The sequence below is a fragment of the Pundamilia nyererei genome, unplaced genomic scaffold (genome assembly GCF_000239375.1).
Source record: "Pundamilia nyererei isolate P.nyererei 1_Seehausen unplaced genomic scaffold, PunNye1.0 scaffold00009, whole genome shotgun sequence".
Classification (NCBI taxonomy): domain Eukaryota; kingdom Metazoa; phylum Chordata; class Actinopteri; order Cichliformes; family Cichlidae; genus Pundamilia; species Pundamilia nyererei.
The window spans coordinates 6623909-6641825 of NW_005187410.1; the positions used below are offsets into that span (position 1 = coordinate 6623909).

A 17917-nucleotide genomic window follows, 5' to 3' on the forward strand; every position below is an offset into this window, starting at 1 on the left:
TGGAGGAGACAAACTGCTCATAGTCTGAATCCACATTATCTCAAACATGGTGGAAGCAATGTGATGGCCTGGGCATGTATGACTGCCAATACCAGTGAAAGTGATGGGATTAACTCTGAAGTTTACAGCTCTTTGCTCATATTCAGCTGCAAAGCTGATTTAAAAAGTGCTTCACAGTCTAAAGGGATAATGACCTAAAGCATTCTGCATAACAACCCAAGAGTTTATGTGATGTTCTTCAATGGCCAAATCAGTCACCTGATCTAAACCCATCAGAGGATGACTTTCAGTTACTGAAGACAGAACTAAAGGCAGAAAGATGAGCAGCTACCAAAAGTGGATGCAGTAAAGATCTAGCAAAGCATCTTTGCTAGATCAAACAAAGGACCAAACATGGCATTGGGTGATGTCCATGGGTTCTAGGCTTCAAAAGGATTGAATACTTTTGTTAAACCTCTTGAATTAAAGCTGAAACTCGGCACTCCAATCACATTTATAGTAAAAACATGTTGCGGTGGTGTACGGAGAAAAAAATTACAAAACTTGTATCATAACTGTAAGGTGGATCTTGGAGATCCTCACGCAAATTAACCAGCAATTTAAAAAAACCAAACACTTCTGCAGTTACATAACTCCAACACAGGTGGAATTTCTCAATCTTTTACCATCACTCCATCAAACACTGCAGCAGTAAACTGTCTTCAGTCAGTCTATGCCATTTGTTTTTCTCCCAAATTCATATTTACCTGTTATAATGCACAGGAATACCCAGTGATGCCAAGAACAAATTCTGAAATTATTTCCATAAAGCATGGCCACAGAAAAAGAAAGGGTGAGGGAAAGAAATTGTGGTTTGGTTTTCATCTGGTTTTGTTATTCATGCAGATTCTCAACTTGCCTGAAAGGGAGGCCACCGTTAAAGATCTGTTGATGTAGATAGCTAGCACACACTGTTAACACATTGTTGGTTGTTGGGTGTTTTTTTTTTGTGTGTGTTTGGGGTTTTTTTCTGGCAAACTGTGTCGCAACCTCACAGGATGCAAAACACCAATTGTCCCCCTTTGAGCACTATTTCCCTGTCCCAGTTCCTTCAAGATTTCTGTGCTGTCTGTCTCCACTTTCTCAAGCATTCCCTCTATGAGGAAAGATGTGTTTTGCATACAAGTTACCAATAATCACAAATCCATAGTTCTTGCAGAGAATCTAGACACCTAAGGGCACACTTGGGCAGACAGTACTTAACGATCCAGAGCAGCAGGGCAGTAGTCGGGCAAATATATTATGATTTATTACCAATAGAAGAGAGAAAGTGCTGGAGAGAATGCAAAGAAAGGACATTTTCTCTTCTGCTTGCACTATGGTGAGCTTGGATGCATAACAAACAAGGACGGGGATAAAAATGTTTGAAGATGGATACAGATCATGTGTGAATTTCTGCAGGGAATATTCGCCTGTGTGCAAAAACATGTTAGCTTAATCACGGAGCTTAGTATCTGCTACAGACAGGTTGTTTGGTTCTTAGAGAAGAGACATAAGGGAGGCAGAGCTACAAAATTAACACCCTGTAAAGGGTGATTGGTAGATGAGGACTGTGTACAGCTTGTTGCACTCACTGTTGTATGATACCACATTGCTTTGTATAGTATGACTCACTCGGTGATGTAAGGCTGAATCAGAAAGAACGGGCATGAAATGTTAATCTGCACATTTACTTCTCGAGACATTAGCGTGGCTGATGGACAAGAGGCGGTAAAAGTAGAAAACAGATGTGCCACCTGTACTCTTGAAAATTGCACTGTAATTTGCTATTGATGCCTCAGCAGCAGTCTTTAATCTGTGATCTGTGTAAAAGCTGCTTGAGAAAAGAATCAATAGCTCCATTCAAAACGTGTTTGTAAAGGTTGTCCGTTGGGGGGGGGAAAGGTCAAGAGATTATCATGGACACTTACAGGCAAATGATGTACTGCAGAAGACACCTCTACTGACAAACCAACAACAAAAACCCTGATGGCCCCACATCATTCATTATAGATATAAAACATTCAAACACACACTGAAATATTCTCATCTTATTCATAATTGATACACACAAAATGAGTGTACTTCCACTGGTTCGGCTAAGATGAAGTAAACTGGTGCTAAGGTTGCTGCAACATTCGCTTGGGACCCCAGCATTTAGTCTCTCAATTCTCAGAGGAAGCCGGGAGATTCAGATGCAGACCTAATTAAGATGAGCTTTTAAAGCTTGATGGATGGAATTGCCTTGCAAAATATTTGGTTTTTGTGAAGAAAAAAAAATGAAGAAAGTCCACTTAATCTCTTGAGCTTTTCAAAGCACACAGGACTTTTGACTATGAGAAGGTTTGTTTGCTAGATGTATTTTAGAACGAAGCTTTAGTGAGCGGGAAGAGCAGGGGTGAAGGTAGCGCTGAGAGAGTTTTTAAAAAGACTAGAGCTACCCATTTTATGATGCTGGAAGTACAGCGGTGGTAACATACAACAAAAATAAAGGTGAAGCTTTGCTATATACACATTTAGTGTCGCATTTACACCATGAAAGCGCCTAAATCAAGTGCGCTGAGGTTGGCGGGAGCATGTATTGCACAAATTTGATCAGCTTTAAAATCATTTCGTTTAAAATAAAAACTGTGTCAGCCAGAGGAGGCTGCTAAATAGAGGCAGAGGAGATTTCTCCTCGTCTGTTTTCTAGAGGCATGAAGGAGATCAAAACATGAAAGAGTAATTGCTTGAAATAAACTATTACCCAAATTTCAGTATAATTTATAGATTTTTCCTGCTCTTTAGACATAATCCATTGCAATTTTGATTAAAATGTTTGTTTTAACCCCTGCAAGGAAGGCAGGAGGGGAAACGACAGCCTGCATGTATGCATGAGTGTGTGTACATTGAATATACAAAGGTACTGGACCACACCTCTTAATCGTTGATGTTTTTAGTCCTGTTGCCATGGGGGTATATAATAAACCAGGCCAGGCAGTTCGGCTTTACAACAGTTGTGAAAGAATGTGTAGCTCTAAAGATCTCATGTAAGTTCAGTGGCTGTAGTTGTAGTAAAATCATTGCATCATTGCAATAAGGTCTATATATTTTCCTAGATATCTCGCAATCAACTGTTAAGTGGTTTTATTGCAAAGTGAAAGTGTTCAGGAACCACAGCAATCCAGTCAGGATGTGGCAGATAAAGCTGACATCATGCTGAGGGGCATAGTCTATAAAAGTCGCCAACACTCTGCTTACTCAATAACATGAAAGCCTGCAGAACTCCAGACCTCCAGGCATTAATATCAGCACAGAAATTGTGCCCTAGAGCTTCATGGCATGGATTTCCATAGCCAAGCAGCTCCTGTAGATGTAATGTGTAGGTGTCTCAGCACTTTTCTGCATATACTGTAAGTATGCAAGAAGGAGCTTGTGTTGTCCTTCTGAAGGGAGATCCTGCATTAATTTAATGCATGCCAAGACATGCACAACAGTGCACCACCAGAAAACATCCTCCCTAACCAATCAACAGCCACAATACATTATTGATATGACAGTATGTTACTGATTCTCTGTACTACACTCTGTGAGTGCAATGAATGTTTGTAGAGACGTAGAAGCAAAATACATTTAGAATTATAGAGTCATGATTTCTAACTTGCAAACAAATTTTGCTTGCAAATTAGAAATTTCAGTGGAGTCATTTCCTTTTTCATTTTTATTCCTCTCTTCTTTTTGTTTTTTTTTAGTGTTAGCTTGCAACTTGCATTAACCAACTGAGCAGTTAGCTTGTTGTAGCAGAGCTGATGCATTTTTGGCATAATGTACTGGGTGCTATGTCATCATTTGCTGGCTTCTACTGTCACAGCTGAGACTCTTATGGAGGGGCTTTAGAAAACAGTCCAAAATTTTCATGTGACCCTTTTGAACAGTGCATATAAAAAGATGGACATACACCGCCATTTTTAAACTGAATGTGATGAGTAAGAGGTAGACTGACTGAATAAGAGAAGGACAATGCAAGCTAATGGGGTCATTTAATGTAGAACTGAGCAATATGTTATATTTCATAAGCTAAAAAAAAAGAAGAAGAAGCAGTTATTATTAAAATGTTTTCTGAGGTTATAGATCAATTTAGCCAACCAAGCACAAGACTCGCCTCCTACTGGACATTTGGAAAAATGCATTGCAGACTCAGACGCTACATATACAGATGGCAACACATCAAGCATTCCCATCAAGAACTCAATAAATAACAGTTGTAATGAAATCTAAAAGACTTAATCTAACTTAATCTTTTGTTGAATGTTAAAATGTAGAAATAGAGTAAGTTCACAGCTTAATAACATTATAAGTTTGTTTTCCTCCTCTCCAGTTTTCACCAGTCCCCACTAATGTTAACATCACGGAAGTGCAAAAATCTGTGAAATTGTCATTTAGGTCTCTAGGGTTTGTTCTCTAGGGTCTAATTATAATATTTCATGGCAGTCTATCTAGTAGTACCCTGAGACCAGGCAGCTAAGACCATAGGCCTTACATATAGTTATAAAAAAAAGAGCTATATGCAAGCTAATTGTCACCTTCCAGAAAATGCATTATTTCACACACCAGTAGGCCCTATAGCAGGAGCTGAGAGGCAATGAGGGCAACCCATACCTCCATTACTATCCATTATATCCATTATAGATTAACAGTATATTCTACAAAGTAGCCCACCTTGCTGAGAGCTGAAGCAAAAGAGATCTTTTGTAAATTTATCTTAGGCAAGATGTTTTTAATTGTTAATATAATGATGCACATTCAATCAGATGAGCCCTTTATGCATAAGTAAAGTTGGTAAACAGCAAGCTAATCAGTGATGTGCATCTTGTTCTCCTGTGGGATGCCAAGTAATTATGAATGAGCAGGAGCAGGCAAAGCGAGTTCACTAATGTGCCTTTAGTGCTGAAGAAGACTGGAGGAGCAGAAAGATATAATTCTGCTATACAATAATCCCAGAAAAGGAGGAAAGAGTGAAGAGGCAAAGATGGTGCTGCGGGGAATAGATGGAATAAAATAAATGGCAGCAGAGAGAAGAGTAGGAGAGGAAAATACAGAAACATAAAAAACATATTCCCCTGTGACAAGCTAGCTACTTCAAACGGCATCTTTGGATGAGCCAGTTGAGTATTTGACAGCATGTAGTAGGCTTTCCTATCTTGTTTTTCATCTCTCGTGATCATGCATATGGTAAGAGATACCGGTATCAGAATGTCTGAGACCCTGGGGTAAAATTTCCAGATGTAGATGTAGATACTCGTACTCAAACCAGGTGTTAAAGCAAAACCCTGTTGTGGTAATGTGTGAACTGCAGTCTATCGAGACAGGTTCTGGAGGGACATGCTGTTTGCTGATCTGACCACCTTCACTGTTTGGTTGTACACCCTGTGGTACTCTGTTGAAGTCTGCAAACACCTCTGCCAGGCATTGAGACATTCAGCTCTCTGAAGATCAAAAGCTCCGCATGACGGCTGTCTGAATCATTTTTTTAGTGTAAAATCGTTTTGTGGACTTTCAACACCTGCTCTCAGCCATTCCCAGTGTGTGGTGTGTGTGTGTCCATTGTTTTATTTTGCACAAGGCCAGTAGCATGCTGTGAAAGGCATAGGTACTTTACATGTGACTAGGACAAGCCAAGGGCTGATTGATCTGGGACCATTCTTTTCTGTGCTCCAGTCATTCCCACATCTATTATGGCCTTTAACCACAAATAACAGTACCTCTGGATGTTGTTGTCATGGCTGACTTTGATCTATAAGTTAAGGGCCAGTATGTGAGGTGTGTGCATATGTCCCTCTTTGAGCATCCTCTAACCCCCGCGAACCGGTTCTGTCCTTGTTCCCACTGCTGCTGCCGACATTTCTCTCTCTCTGCTTTTAAAACTTTGAAACTGTTAAGGATTTTTTACTGTTTTATTTGATTATAAATCAACAAATGGCATGTAGATAGTGTGGAGAGTGAAACAGCAACTGTCAATTAACTAATAATGACACTACGACATGGTTTAAGTAGTGTGGAGCATGTGTAGGTGCTGCCAACTCACTCACATTGAATTGTCTCTCATTTCCAAGTGGCAGCAACACACGCATACAAAACGGCTGTCATCCTCTATTAGAACAGAAATCGGTCACAGGAGATTCACCCAATAATGCGCAAACACACATATAATACACAAACTCAACTGTAACACGCTCGCACAGTATGCAAACCTCTATATACACGTGTGCATCGACCCTGTAAGCAAAGATGATGACATTATCTGCCGTTATCTGTGATGTTAAAATAAAAATACAGATTTTTAGGCATCAATATTTCAGCAGCTCTGTGAATTGCCTCCAAGACATATGCTGCATTATTAAGAGTGAGCTGCTTGCAGTTTGAAGTATGTCATGGGTGATTCTCATTGACAGGAGGGATTCTTTCAGCAGATAAAGAGATGAGAGAAACCACAGATATATCTCTGGTCTTTCTGGGTGTGCGGGAAAAACAAGGTTCTGGTTCTGGTGATTCAACAAATACAATGCTACGTATCGATTCCTGGAAACACATCCTGCTCGTAAACTTGCATTTCTCCTTGTTCAAACAAATCAGACACTGGCACCACTGCGAGACAGTAATCAATTGAAAAATAACAGCCCCCTTTTTTCAGTGTAATGATTGAAACTGACAGAGCAATAAAAGTCTTTGAAAAGCAGTCAAAGGTTAAAGCAGTGTTGTCAATATGCAGAGAGACAGACGGCTCCTCTTATTCACAGCAATCACTCTGTGTCCAATTATCTGCTGAATTTGTAGTGTTGCTGTTCACACTAGTAAGCCTGAACACACCATAGATTACAGCGCAGAGTTTTTAATCTGGAGGCTTGTAAAATATTTGTTCGTGTTTACAAATGAATAAATATACCCCTGACTATTTAATCAAAAAGGTTTTTGTCCAAACTCGCCATCTTGTGTACAAATGGGAGAGGGGGAAAAAAAAAAATCAGTGGAAGCCAGTCACGCAGCTTGGATCATGTACTCTAGATTTTCTCTGTGAAGGAGCCATTAATCTCCTTCCATTTGAGTTAAAAGAGCTGTGGAAAATATACCCAGTGACAAGCAGAAGTCTAACACTGAAAACCTGAGTGAGGATTAATAAAAACAGACTTAATATCAATAGTAGAAGAGATCGAGCAGGCTGCTGCAGTGAAATGTAAGATTTAATTGTCGACATATAACACAAGGTTTTATGACAAATTCAAATTTTGTAAATGTATTGCACTAACAAAGAATAATAACTAAATTGCCCGAGGAAACAAACTGCTCCGGAGTCTGGTGGTACAGCATTGGATCCCTCCTCATTTTGCCAGATGGCAGCAGGGTAAACAGGCTGTGGTGGGTAATTTTTTTTTTTAGTATCCTTTGAGCTGTATGCAGATACCTCACTGTTAACAGTGAGGCTCAACAGATGGATGCTGGTGAAAATCAAAGCATTTTGTGATGCTTCTAGTTAAGTTGCTCTCCACTGCTCCTGAGTAAAAGTTAACAAGAACTTGACATGAAAATTCAGTTTTCTTAAGAAGTACAGTCACTCCTCAGCGTCCTTATCCAGGCAGGTGTGTGCCGGCAGTGACAGGTTCTCTGTGATACTCATTCCCGAGAACTGAAATATGTTCACCTGCTGTTCATCAGCTCCACTAATGTAAAATGGGGTTTGAATTCAAGATTATTGTTGCAAGATTAATGTTTAAGGAGCACCTTACAGTTCTGTCTCATTGAGGCAGCTCCAATTTTATGTCTAAAATATTTACAGTGTGTTAAACTATTAACATTTGTTTCTCTTTCATACTGCTGCAGGCATTACTTTTAAACATGCATCTTTACACTGAATTATTGTATTAAGACTGGATTTGCAGTAGCCTGTAACATGGACATCCTTCTATTTTCACAAACAGAGAGAAGTGCCTGCTGGATAAAATTCAGTGTACTCCACATTTTTGACTTGCTTGAAGTGTTTCAACCATTTAAACAGGATCACAACCTACAACACCTTTCTAGTACCGAGTTGGATGCTGATGAGATCTGGTGGCCGTGAAGACCATTTGAGTACAGTGAGCTGAGTCAGCTCAAGAAAGCTGTTTGAGATGATTTGAGCTTTGTGATGTGTTATCGTGCTGGAAGCAGCCGTCAGAAGATGTGTACACTGTGGTCTTAAGGCATGCATAAACGCTGTAGTATTTAAACAATGCTCAATTGGAATTAAGGGGTCCAAATGAGCCAGAAAAATCCCCCCCGACCACCATTTCAGCTCTACGACATACCTGTATTCTTGATGCAACGAAGGATGGATTCTCCAAATCTCCAAAAGTTGATTCTGTTCATCTGCATGTAGCGTTGGGGAAACCTGCAGTCACCTGAGACTGAAGAAGTCACTTGGACGAGTGACGGAGCGTTTCTCCCACTGAAAACGCTACGTCCAGATGAACAGAATCCACTTTTGGAGATTTACTTACCTGGATGATTAAGCATGCATCAAGACGAAGGATGGATCATGCTTTCATGTCATTTATGCTAAATTCTGTCCCTGCCATTCAAATGTTGCTGCAGAAATCCAAACTCATCAGACCAGGTTTGAATTCTACCATCAGTTTCCTGTTCTGACAGGTGCACCACCCAGTACGGCTTTCTATTGTTATAGTTTGTCTACTTTGAGGCCGGACGTGTTGTGCATTGAAAAAAAGATGTTCCGGCAACACACCACAACTACTTTGGTTGTAGTGTGCTGTTAAATGTAGACTTCTAATCTGAATGAGTCTAGCCATTCATTCTCCTCCAACCTCTGACACAAACACACCCAGATAACTGCTGCTCACTGGATATTTTTGGACCCTGAAAATCCTAGAGTTGGTTGTGTGGGAAAATTCCAGTAGATCGGCAGTTTCTGGGAAAAAAAAAAAAAAAAAAAAATCAGACCAGCCAGTCTAACACCAGCCACCACACCGTGTTCAAAGTCACTTAAATCACTCTTCTTCACCGATTCTAGTTCCCATTTCACTGCAGGGCAACCTGCATGTGACGAATAAAGCTTTGATTGATTGATTGATTATGCCTAAATGCTTGAGTTAATACAATGTAATTGGCTAACTAGGCATTTGTGTTGTTAAGCAGTGTACCCAATGATATAAGTACATAATGTATAATACACATTTATGGTCAAACTGCAAAGAACACACACTTCCTTTCACTTTTAACTTTTTTAATCTGCAAAATCAAATTTCATGGTTTGATTTAGTGGTGTACAATACTTCTACTCAGTATAACAGTAAACAGCTTGTGATTTCAACAACAATGAACGAGTCAAAATTGGATTTTGTGATGTATGAACCATGATATCTGGGCCATTTTATTTCTGTGATTCATAGGGAGAACACAGTGTAAATCAAAACAATACTCAGGAATGTTTACAGAGTTTCTCAGAGTAGCATTGGCTCCAGTCCTGAAATAGATGTTCCTATGCTGAGGTGAGACTCGTTTTGAGTTAACTATTCAGGAGACTGTGGCAAAAAGGATGAAGTTCAAGTTTTAGGAGGCACGACGCAAGTTCACTCCATCAAAGTGATTTGGATTTGGCTGTCAACACACACCCTCCACTGAAGCCCCCTGTTCAGACTTGGACCCTCAACCTCTAACCCAGAAATGTCCATATTGATTCCTTTCTGCTGGCTGCTGTGGTGGTGTTGCTGGGACAGGTAGGTAGAGCGTCGCTGTGAGGACCATAAATAGAACATCTCAGCGGTCCAGCGAGCGTTTCTGGATTGCTTCGGCCACCACGGTGCGCAGGAGGGCGATGACAGAACGAGGGTCATCACTGCCAATCACAGCACTGCCTGACACAATCATGTTAGCCCCTGCCTAGAGCAAATGGGAGCAAACAAAATGTAAGAAAACCTAAAAGCATATACATTTTGATTTTAGACGGTTATTTGATTAGCCTGTCGTGTATGCGTCGTTTACCTCTGCACACTTGTGAATAGAGTCGGGACCGACCCCTCCGTCTACTTCAATATCTAATGATGGGAACTGACTCCGCAGCCAGCTTACCTGGGTCACACATACACAGAAAAGAACTCAAAATGTGCCAAATACAATTTTCACAGATTAGTAGGAGAGCAAAGGCACACAATAATGCCGGTTTAATCACATGCACCCCCCTTCAACAAGACTGCAGGCCAAACAAAACCACTATATTGTGGTAAATATCTGCTTCAATAATGACTGAATAATCTTTTCAGAACTGTCAACAACCAACAGTCTGCACAAATCATACATCAGTGTTTTGCTTTTTACACCAAATTTTCACCCACACAAGAGGTCCTCCTCAAAATGGAACACACAGATTCATCTGAAAAGCATCTGTACGTGATCACTACAAAGGCCCGGCAGCACTCATACACCACATACTTCACATACACCTGAACCCATTGCACTGCTTTTTTCTAAGTGTGCAATGCAATATTTTGTATCAGCCTGCTGTGGGCTATGCTTGTGGAAAACCAGCATTGCCCACAGCAGGCTGGCTACAAAGAATAGTCATGGTAAAATACACTAGCAGTTCTAAGTGTTTACATACCAGGACATTTAAAAAAAAAAGATCTGATCCTTGCTTACAATTATTTTAATACAAGCTCAGGTGAGCAATATTACACTGCATATTATACTGTGTCATTATTCATTTAATAAAAAACAAAGCCAAAATTTAGAAGCAGCGTGTGACAATGATTCAGTAGTTTTTAGAAGCACCTCTAGCAGCAATAACTTGAAGTTGACTGCATGATTTTATCGTCTCTTACAGTGTTGAAGGACTTTTGGCCCATTTTTCTTTACAATGTTGCTTCAATTTCTTGAGGTTTGTGGGTAATTTATGTGCAGCTCTTTTAAAGAGCCCACTGCAGCATTTCAATCAGTATGAAGTCTGGACTTTGACAAGGCCATTGCAACACCTTGATTATTTTCTTTTTTCAGCCATTCTGTTGCAGATTTGCTATTGTGTTTCGGATTATTGTCCTGTTACATGACCCAGTTTGGGCCAAGCTGTAACTGTCAGATAGATGCCGTCACATTTGACTAGAATACTTTGATATACAGAGGAGTTCATAGTCGACTCAGTGGCTGCAAAACAAGTCCAAATTATCACCCCTCTGTCACAGTGCTGATAGTCAGTATGAGCTGTTTGTGCTGATATGCGTTTGGCTTTCACCAAACGTGGCTCTGTGCACTTTGGCCAGACATCTCCACATTCGTCTCATCTGTCAAAAGGACATTGGTCCAGAAGTCTTGTGGTTTGCTCAGATGCAACTTTGCAAAGATGAGCTGGGCTGTCATGTTCTCTCTAGAGAGAAGAGGCTTTCTCCTGGCAGCCCGTTCAAACAATCCATTCTTGTTCAATCTTCTAATTTTACTGTCATGAACTTTCTCACAGAGGCCTGTAGAGTCTGAGATGTAGCTTTTGGGATTTTTGCAATTTCTTTGAGGATTGCACCCAATAACCTTGGGATAAATCTGCTGGGACATCAACTAATGGAAAATTGACAAGTGCCTTCAATGTTTGCCTTCTATGAGCAAACTTTCTCCCTGTAGAATAACAGACTTCAAATTGTTTGGAAATGACCTTATAACCCTTCCCAGATTGATGGATAGCAATAATCGTTTCTGTAAGATCATGCTGTTATCCTTCCTCCTAGAGAATTAACACACACCTGAATCCTCCAGACCAACAAATTAACAAAACGTCCACTTTTACTTTTTGATTGTTTTATCATTTCACACTTACTGATGGTCAGTTAATGAAGTGTGTTTAATTAGCCGCTCCTGGCTGCTACGTACCCTCTTAATTCACGTGGAAGCACTATGAGTGCATGCTTTCTTTTTACCATGATTATACAGTCTCCTGTGCAGTCTTTAATGCTATGACCATTTACTATGTATTTTTATTTGGATAATTTTAGGGGTAGTGTACAGAGAAACGCACATTGATTTTTTAATGCATATTCCTTTAATTTCCTTTCTTAAACTTCTCAAATAAGACAAACAATGACCTCACACCTCATATGCTAATGAAGAGTATAGAAACTGCACTGTGCTAAATTGTAAATTCAGTAAGTATGATAAATCCAATTTGTTCTGTTGTGGTTATGTGTAATACTCTTTTTTTTTTTCAGAAAGGTCATTCTTCCATCTTTGCTTAGTCCTTACCTTGGGCATCATGTCTTCCATAAACTTTTGTCCCCCAAAACCAGGTTCAACAGTCATTACCAGAGCCATGTCGATCTGGTTAGCCCAGGGAGCCAGCTCTTCAACAGTAGTACCAGGCTTAATAGCCAAACCCACCTGTAATACAAGTGAGCGAGGGTCACTTTAACACTCGCATGTTTATAACAAATGCCGGGGTTTTATAATTCCCTATCACTACAATTATACAATTACACTATAATTATGCAGATGTCTTTATCGTCAAGGCAGTGAATAAGTAAAGCAAGTCTGTCTCTTCTTTTGGGGTCTTTTCCTCACCTTCATGCCACTCTCTCTAATCTCTTTAATGAGGTTTCCCGGGTTGGTGGTGGCCTCTAAGTGGAAGGTGTACTGATTGGCTCCTGCTGCGGCCATAGGCTTGACCCATTGCTCAGGCCGAGACACCATCATGTGCATATCTGCAACATTCACACTGTCCCAATACTGTGCGGCACAACAATACAATAACAGTGATTGTTTTATCATTAAGTCTCACCAAAGAACGGGTCTTGGCCTACTGACTTCCTCAAACACTCCACCATGGGATGGCCAAACGTGATGTTGGGTACAAAGTGCCTTAAAGAGGAAACAAAGAGAAACTTTTAGATTGCAACTGTTGTGCTCTTCATCTTGCATAAAAAGCTTACACTGACGTCTTGCGTAAGTGTGGAGAAAGCTAAAAATGTCAAAACTACCACGGAGAAGTATAAGGCAATAACACTTTAAAGACAGTCTTGTAATAGTTTAGCACCCAAAAGGTTTTAGCCTTCCATTTAAACCAGTTACAAAAATATCGCCTGCCCGGCTTAACTTTTGACAAGCTAGGTAGCTTGTTGATGTTAGCCAACTTTGGCTCTCAAGTACTGAGCTTGAAATTGGCTTGCTAGCAGCTAGCACAACAGGTAAACTATATGCTAACCAACTGACCCATCCATGACGTCCAGATGCAGGTAATCCGCCCCACACTCCATCATCCTCACACACTCGCTGCCCAAACAGGACAGATCACTGCTAAGGATGGACGGACCGATCTTCGCACTGTAAGCCATGCTGCTAATGCTGTATTTCTCTGCGTGCAGCCTGACACCTAACAGGACAAGCTCGCCGTACCGTAAAGCTCAACTTCCGCTAATGACTTTCAAAATAAAATCCAAGAACGGAGAGCGAAACGTCTGGCGTCGTGTCGTGGAGAAATATGTAGCTAGGCAGCATAGACAAGCTTCGAAGATATTTAGGACATCATGCAAGTCTGTGTTTTATGCTAAGAAGAAGCTAGATAAACGTGTGACTGTCTTTAAGACATATGTCTTTTCATTTGTGATATTCTTCCCGTCGATATATATCTTCAAAGTATGTATTATTGCATTTTTATGCTTAAACAAGCTAAAGCCAACTATCCAAATTTTAATAAAATACTAAAATTATGAATGAATAAAGACGTATTTTTTAACTTTCCTGTTTTGCTCTAAGTGTCAGTGGGTAGTTTGATAACTTTCTCTCACGTTTTGTTGTCACACTTCCGCCTTCAGGTTAAGACAATGTGTGCATTTGGACACTAGATGGCGCAGAGCTCATAGCAACGAGCTCCTACATCTATTAGTGGTTTTTATCTGAACATCAGAAGGCTGATTGGGAAAAAGAAAGATCACAAAGCCTCTTAAAAAAAGAAGAAGAAAAAAATGGTTGAAAAAACAAAACAAAACTATAATAGTTATTTCCCCCACAATGTAATAAGTAGGTGCAACAATTTCTAGCAAATCTTTTTTTCTTTTTCTTTTTTTTTGGGGGGGGGGGTTGGTATAGTTTTAGAACAAGGCAAATCCATTTCCTGAGACATCACAACAGATAATTATGCAAACACAAAATAGTAAATGGGCTGCACTTAGATAGCTCTGTTCTACTCGATTTGCACACTCAAATTGCTTTCTGACTGCAAGCCTCATTCACTCATTCCTCACACATATGCAATACAAACACTTTTTCTATGCCTAAGTGCTTTGCCTAACATTCACACAGACTCACATAGATGCATTGGTGGCAACTCGAGGTTCAGTATCTCGCCTAAGGATACTTAAACACGCAGACTAGGGGAGCCAAGGATCAAACTAACGGCCTTCCAATTAGTAGACGGCCTACTCTACCTCCCGATCTGCAGCTGCCTCAGTCGCTTTAAGTAATTGGATGCTGCTGTAAAAAGTAATTGGATGCAGTAAATTGTGTAAAAAGGCCTGAAATTGTTAAGTTGTTTGTAACCTTTCTGAATTCTAATTGTTTAGCATGCTTTCTGCTCCTGTCTTTTTCTCTGCAATTGACCATTGCTTTATGGTTGAATCTCTCTTAGATTTAACAAGTTTATTCTTATGACCTCCCTCTGTCATAAATATATGTTAGCGTGACTCAATCGCTAGTTTGAAGGCATTAATATAAGTCTGTCTTTGAAGAAAAGTTTGATTGAGTATTACTGAAAAAGGCTGGCTTCCAAGTAAATGAAACAAACACCCCCCACCCCCCAAAAAAAAACAAAAACAAAAAAACCCCAAATACATGTATGTCTCCTAAAAACCTGACACCTGCATAGAAAACATAAGTCTCCAATAATGTGTTTACATGTTACATCACATTTGGTATGCCCCCATTCATGGTTAGTTGGCACAAGTTGGTATAGAAGCTTAAATGAGTTATAATTCATCTCAGTTAACTTTTAGCTCCCTATTGTGTGATTTGTTTGCCGCTTTCACCGTTCTGGATGCAGTCCCCTAAAATAGTTTGAATATTTTTCCAGATGACTGAATAAGCTGCTGTGATTTATAACGAGCAGAAAGCTGAGCTGAGCCTCTCTGCAGCACTCTGGAAGCCACAAGAGTTGCGCTGTTATACCCAGATAGGCTCAACAGAATTTGACATTTAGGAGTTCTGGCCAAGTTTTTGCATTACCACTGCAGTAATGGAAATACTAGAGGCATGGCTTATCCTGATTGACATGTGGTCATGATACACACAGATTCTAAGAAGGGCTCAGGCAGGATACGTTTGTGCCGCAGAGAAGCTGGGGGCCTCAAGAAACTGAAGAAGGCATCACAAAAATGAAGCTTTGAGGTTTGAAAACCATATAATGGGCTGGTGCAGTTGTTGAAAGGGGCGTTTTATTGGTCGGCTCATACAACAGTCCTTCACAGTTTTTCTCTGTGCAAAGTGTCTCACTCTCTCGAGCCGTTCTGATGAGAGAGGTGATTCACTGCAGCTCGTTAAGTGATTTAGAAAAAATTTAAATTTAGGAGTGCTTGAAAAGTCTCTTTCTACTTGGGTCACACTCAAGGTCAAACCACTGCCGGCAAGCCCAGTTGATGAATTTGTGTTTTAGGTTGAAGAGGCAGTCATTCTTTTTCCTGCAGCTGACCAAAACACAAAATGAAAGAAAAGCATTCTTACTTTTAAACAGCTTTAACACCATGCACATACTTTCAGGCAACCATAAGCCTCTGTTTACTGGGGACACACACCTTTTTATGGTTAAGAGGAGGAGGGACTGCTGAGGAATGTGACTTGCAGTCATTTGTCGGATGTTTTCAAGCTGTACTTGTTCATTATTGACGTATTCTTAAAAACAAAACAAAAAAAATTGAAAAATCAGCTTTGTATCAGCCGCATAATGTCACATATTATCACATGCATATCAGTGATTATGCACTACATATAATGCAATTTCTCAATAAGTATTTTGAGAAATAATATTATTTTCCCAACACACACAATGTTCATGTTGTCATATTGTCAAGTTTTTAAGATACATTGTAGTCATCTACAAAGCATGAATGAAGCCATGAGCCATGTTTGTTTGCTTATAATACCACGCCATCTCATCTTACCTACTTAACACTAAAGTGAGAGGGTGGACCTCTCCACACACTTCAAAGCACAATTTATTTCAGAGTCTATTTGGATGACTGAAAATCCTCAAATGCCCGTCTGTGGCCTCCTCTATATTTTCTACTTCTTCATGGTGAGTGATCTCAACGAGCTAGTGGATGAAAGTTCCCTTGTTATATGCGTTCCTGCATCTCACTTGCCTGTGAAGACTGTTAAAAAATGTCTTTTCAGCAGCACATCAGGACAATTAGGAGCTGATGTGGATAAAAGCTGAAGACTAATCAATTCCATTCCCTGGTCTAGTGAGTCAGTGTGTGTCCGTCATATTTATAGTTGCCATTTTAAGAAATTTCATGGTTGGACAGTTACAGGAATTAATGTTCTTTGTTTTTCCCAGTAAACTTGCCTCACATCGGCATTCAAGGTGTCAACACTTTTTCAGTAAGTTGGCATGCGGCTTCATTGGCAGCAGTAATAACGATACGTCCCTGCAGATTAGGACTCTGGTGTTGAGGTTGCTAATTAACTGGCACCCAGCAGTGTGTGTTCCCGAGCATGTCTGAACGTGTTTAAAGAGCTTAACAGTCTTCTGAGGTAAATCATGTACCAGAATTAATTATATACAGTAGCAAATCAGAGGCAACCTCAGCTAATGCCATCATACTGGTAACACAACATAACAGAGACAGCCTATCCTATAACAATTAATCATCTGCAGGAGGGATGGTGTGTTCATAAAAGAAAAAAAAGTCCCTCTGTTTGTGTTTTAAGTACTCTTCCAGATATCGTATGCACATGCACATTCAGCAGCACATATGCATGTTTACGCATAAGCTGGGTTTGTGACCCTTAACCCTCCACAATTAAAACCAGGAACACAAATGGTGACCATGCTGCTCAGTGTTTTATCGTTTTTCCTGCTCTGTTGTTGATTATTAAGAACTTGGTGCAACTCCAAACCTTTTATGTATCATCTTGATTGTAACCGTCCTCCTTCTTCTCGCTAGGAGTTGAACTCTAAAAGCCTGAACAAACAAACAGGAATTATCCTTTTTGTGATGGTCAGAAGGACAGTGTGGAACATATCTTTTTAGCTTCTCCCTTCCTTGGCTTTATGTCATCGTGGTCGGGGTCCATAAGTGGAAAGGGAAGGGTGGGGTGGGCGCTACCTCCCTCGGCTAGGTTAATGCTCCTGATCAACTTTGTTTCCTTCTTTTGTGTATGTATCTTAAGTTTAGACACGTTACAAGGATGCTATATGTGACATGTGGGCAAAGGTACATTAGAAAAACAGTATATCAGACAAAAACAGCTTGAGTAATTCTAACAAGCTTCAAAGTCAATATTTGGTAAGACCACCTTCATTCTGCAACACAGCCTGAGCTCTCTTAGGCAGGTTTCTTCTCATTTCTTTTTTTTTTATTTGCCTGTCCCGTTTGGTTCTTTTGCCATCAGAATTATGGATGAGGAAAAGAAAAGGGAGAAAGGAAGAGGGGGAAAAACAGTGGAGAAGAGGGACAGGGATAAAGGGCAAAAAAACAAAAACCAACTACAGTAAATAAGCAGACAAAAAAATACATATATCAATCACCTGGATCACCTGTTGAGAAAGAAAAAAGAAAACAAGCAGAAGAAAAAGAGAGCAATACAATAAACAACATCACGATGATATATGGGAATATAACAGTAAATACTAAATATTAAACATTATTGTGCAGCACGTAATATCGACAGTGCACAGTGTGCT

General features: G+C 40.0%; 1 protein-coding gene across 1 annotated transcript; it reads right to left on the reverse strand.

Annotated features, from left to right (window-relative positions):
• Positions 1–9254: 9254 nt before the first annotated feature.
• rpe (ribulose-5-phosphate-3-epimerase) lies at positions 9255–13473 on the reverse strand. Its single transcript, XM_005723595.2, has 6 exons — positions 13231–13473; positions 12800–12879; positions 12583–12722; positions 12268–12402; positions 10030–10116; positions 9255–9927 (listed from the first exon to the last, which is right to left on the reverse strand). The coding sequence occupies exons 1-6, from the start codon at positions 13350–13352 to the stop codon at positions 9805–9807; spliced, it is 687 nt and encodes a 228-aa protein (XP_005723652.1). The 5' UTR covers positions 13353–13473; the 3' UTR covers positions 9255–9804.
• Positions 13474–17917: the final 4444 nt, after the last annotated feature.

What these genes read in the sequence shown, in the direction of transcription:
- rpe (XM_005723595.2), bottom strand. Translation starts at nt 13,352, where the DNA reads ATGGCTTACAGTGCGAAGATCGGTCCGTCCATCCTTAGCAGTGATCTG. An exon ending in TGGAAGACATGATGCCCAAG is followed by an intron (nt 10,117 to 12,267) that starts GTAAGGACTAAG and finishes TGTGTGACCCAG; the next exon opens with GTAAGCTGGCTGCGGAGTCA. An exon ending in CTATTCACAAGTGTGCAGAG is followed by an intron (nt 9,928 to 10,029) that starts GTAAACGACGCA and finishes CATTTGCTCTAG; the next exon opens with GCAGGGGCTAACATGATTGT.